The sequence below is a fragment of the Oryctolagus cuniculus genome, chromosome 8 (assembly GCF_964237555.1).
Source record: "Oryctolagus cuniculus chromosome 8, mOryCun1.1, whole genome shotgun sequence".
In the NCBI taxonomy this organism is placed as follows: Eukaryota; Metazoa; Chordata; class Mammalia; order Lagomorpha; family Leporidae; genus Oryctolagus; species Oryctolagus cuniculus.
Window position 1 is genome coordinate 52,482,526 of NC_091439.1, and position 3,754 is coordinate 52,486,279.

Sequence of the window (3,754 nt, forward strand, 5' to 3'; positions counted from 1 at the left end):
TGACGACTCTCACAGCACTCCTTGCTTAGTCCTTGGGAACACTTACTGAATAGGTCTAATTATTCTTGTTTTCATTTTACATGAGAAGCAACTGAAGCAAAGGGAGGTTAAATAGCATTTTCAAGAGCCAGGCATTTGGTGTAGTAGTTAAGACACCGCTTCGAATGCCTGCATCTCGTGTCAGAGGGTTACAGTTCCATTCCTGCTAAGGAGCAATCCTGGGAGGCAGAAGAGTGATGACTCAAGTACTTGGGTCTCTGCCACCCATGGAGGAGACCCAGTTTGAATTCACAGGTCCCTGCTTCTGCTTGGTTCAGCTCTGGCTGTTACAGGCATTTGGGGGAGTGAACCGTGGCTAGGAGATCTCTGTGTGTCTCTCTGCCTGTCAAATAAATAGATGGCTAGATAGGAACATAAAAATAGCTTGTCCAAAGCCACACAGACAGGTACCAACACAGTAAGTAAAACATTGTTTTGGAGCCATAGCTATAATCAGTATGCTAAATGTCAGTGTAATTCTTAAGAGAAATATTGTGATAATAACCTATGGTACATGTGACTGCGTTTTTTGGAGCTAGGTTAAAAGGTGCTTTCCCCACTTGGAAAGGCTTACATTGGATCGTATAAAGCAAAGTAGAAGTAGTTTTGTCCATACGTACCTCAGTTTCTCTCTCCTTTTAAACACTTGGTTGAGTTGGGTTTTGCTTCTCTTTAAAATTATTTTGGCCTTGTGGCTTATTTTCGTTCTAAATTATGAGTAAAAGTGATATTTGGCACTTTCAGGGAGAAGCTTTTAAAAGCTAGAGCAGGAGTTGGCGCTGTGGCTCACTAGGCTAATCCTCTGCCTAGCGGCGCCGGCACACCGGGTTCTAGTCCCGGTCAGGGCGCCAGATTCTGTCCTGGTTGCCCCTCTTCCAGGCCAGCTCTCTGCTGTGGCCCAGGAGTGCAGTGGAGGATGGCGCAAGTCCTTGGGTCCTGCACCCGCATGGGAGACCAGGAGAAGCACCTGGCTCCTGGCTTTGGATCAGTGCGGTGCGCCAGCCGTGGCGGCCATTGGAGGGTGAACCCACGGCAAAAGGAAGACCTTTCTCTCTGTCTCTCTCTGTCTCTCTCTGTCTCTGTCCACTCTGCCTGTAAAAAAAAAAAAAAAAAAAAAAAAAAAGGTAAGCTAAAGCAGGGACATTTTGCTTCTGGCTATGACGGAATAGTGGGGACCAGATTTTCCCTGTTGCCATAAGCAAACGGAAAGCTGTGTAGCTGCATGAAGCACTGGTGCTCAGCCTTTGGACAACAGGTAGCACAGGACAGCAATCCCTCAGAGAAGGGAAGGGCGCTGTGAATACCCCAGTTCACTACTTGAAGAGGATCCAGCAAAGGTGAGGGGAGTGGGGATGGACACAATCACATTCCGGTGGTCGAGCTAAAATGAGGAGAGAGATTTGGGGTTCACTGGAACATGTGAGGCCGACTTGTGGAGAGGCGGGAGCTGCTGAGGGAGAGATTGCTCCAGAGATCCGCAGAGGGGTTCTGCTGAGTTTTTTACTGAGTACAAATCTGTACATGCATATGAGACCATTACCAAATCAGGGGACAACACTGTACGAAATGAATGGCAGAATACCCAGAGCTCACATGGGGCTAGGAAAAGTTGGTGCCAAAGTAGGAAAGCATTCAGAAACAGAGCATTGATTAGAATGCTTCAAAAGCAGGCAAAAAGTTAACCCTAGACCTAAGGCTTGTCTGGATCTGACCCAACATAATTTATAGGCAAACCTTGAGAAGATTTAATCAATTCCAAGAAACTTGACTGCATCCCAGAACAAAGCATAAAGTATTTAAAGGGACGTCAAAAAAGAAAGAAAAAAAACAAAGAAATAAAATCCAACACCAAACAACATAAAACACACAAAACTTGGCATCCAATAAAAAAATACCAGAAATTCAAAGAAGGAAAATGTGACTCATAAAGAGGGGAAAAATCAATCCAAAGGAAAAGATCTAGAAATGCCATCCAATAACAGAACTCACAGACAAGGGAATTAACATAGCTATTACAAAAATTCAAGAAAATTTGAGGAAAGCATGAACTTTAGTAGAAAAAACCACAAAAGATATTTAAAAATATTTAAATTGGGGCCAGTGCTGTGGTGCAGCAGGTTACAGCCCTGGCCTGAAGCGCTGGCATCCCATATGGGCTCCGGTTCTAGTCCCGGCTGCTCCTCTTCTGATCCACCTCTCTGCTATGGCCTGGAAAAGCAGTAGAAGATGGCCCCAGTCCTTGGGCCCCTGCACCTAAGTGGGAGACCCGGAAGAGGCTCCTGGCTCCTGGCTTTGGATGGGTGCAGCTCCGGCTGTTGAGGCCATCTGGGGAGTGAACCAACCAGCAGGTGGAAGAGCCCCCCCCCCACTCTCTCTATGTAACTCTGACTTTCAAATAAATAAATAAATCTTTAAAAAAGATGCCATTCAAGTCCTGAGTTAGCTGACCTTAAGATCTGGATATTATCCCAGTGGGCTTGGCTCAGCCAGATGACCTTTTTGAAAGCGGAAAGTTTTCTATGCCTGCTAGAGGAGACATTAGAGAGATTTGAAGCATGAGAAAGATTCAGTGTGCTCAAGTTGGCTTTGAAGGTGGAGGGGCCATGTACAAGGACCATAGCATGGCTACAAGTAGCTGAAAGCAGCCCTCCACTATCAGCCAGCAAGGAGACAGTGTCTTCTGCTTTTTTTAAAAAGATTTATTTATCGAGGGTTCGCGGCCAACCGTTGCTTCGGAGGCCTCGCCATTACATTCTGCAGCTGAGAGACCATGGTGGGCCGGAACAGCGCCATCGCCGCCGGCGTATGCGGGGCCCTTTTCATCGGGTATTGCATTTACTTCGACCGCAAGAGACGGAGTGACCCCAACTTCAAGAACAGGTTGCGAGAACGAAGAAAGAAACAAAAGCTTGCCAAAGAGAGAGCTGGGCTTTCCAAGTTACCTGACCTTAAAGATGCAGAAGCTGTCCAGAAGTTCTTCCTTGAAGAAATACAGCTTGGTGAAGAGTTACTAGCTCAAGGTGAATATGAGAAGGGTGTGGACCATCTGACAAATGCAATTGCTGTATGTGGACAGCCACAGCAATTGCTGCAAGTATTGCAGCAAACTCTTCCACTGCCAGTGTTCCAGATGCTGCTCACTAAACTCCCAACAATTAGAGAATTGTAAGTGCTCAGAGCTTGGCTGAAGATGATGTGGAATGAAGAATTTCAACATAATAAAATCTCACTTCAAAATATTTTTAAAATTCTTAACTTGGAAGCTGAGCAGCTCCGGGGGAAAAAGGGCAAATAAGCTTGTTGTGGACTGTCCTACACTGAAATCTACCAAAGTTCATGTTTGCTTTGCGTAGATCCATTTGTCTGTTTTATTTATTTTCCCAGTGAAAAGTGTATTTTGTAGAGAGCTTTTCATTTTATAAATACACTATGAGTTACCAAAAAAAAAAAAGATTTATTTATCTGAGATTTAAAAAGATTTGTTAGAGTCAAGGGCCTCCAGCCAAAGCAGCACGATGAGGGGCTTCCAAGAGAGGAAAAACCCAAAGGATCCTATGGTACTGGCGTTTTTAAGTACAATTTCTAAGGAAAAAAACTTGACAATCAGACTGACAATTACCAGGTGAGGACAAAACACATCAAGAAACATACTTTACAATTCTCCATCCTGTCTGGCTTGCTCGTGATAAAACAAAAAACCATCCAGAAGGGTGAC

The 3,754-nt window shown here is 44.8% G+C and overlaps 1 protein-coding gene across 1 annotated transcript; it reads left to right on the plus strand.

The window, feature by feature from the left end:
• Window positions 1-2,764: 2,764 nt before the first annotated feature.
• LOC100352857 (mitochondrial import receptor subunit TOM20 homolog) lies at window positions 2,765-3,498 on the plus strand. Its single transcript, XM_051819888.2, has one exon. The coding sequence runs from the start codon at window positions 2,810-2,812 to the stop codon at window positions 3,206-3,208; it is 399 nt and encodes a 132-aa protein (XP_051675848.2). The 5' UTR covers window positions 2,765-2,809; the 3' UTR covers window positions 3,209-3,498.
• The last annotated feature ends 256 nt before the right edge of the window (window positions 3,499-3,754 follow it).

Coding starts and splice junctions, on each gene's coding strand:
- LOC100352857 (XM_051819888.2), top strand. CDS start 2,810: ATGGTGGGCCGGAACAGCGCCATCGCCGCCGGCGTATGCGGGGCCCTT.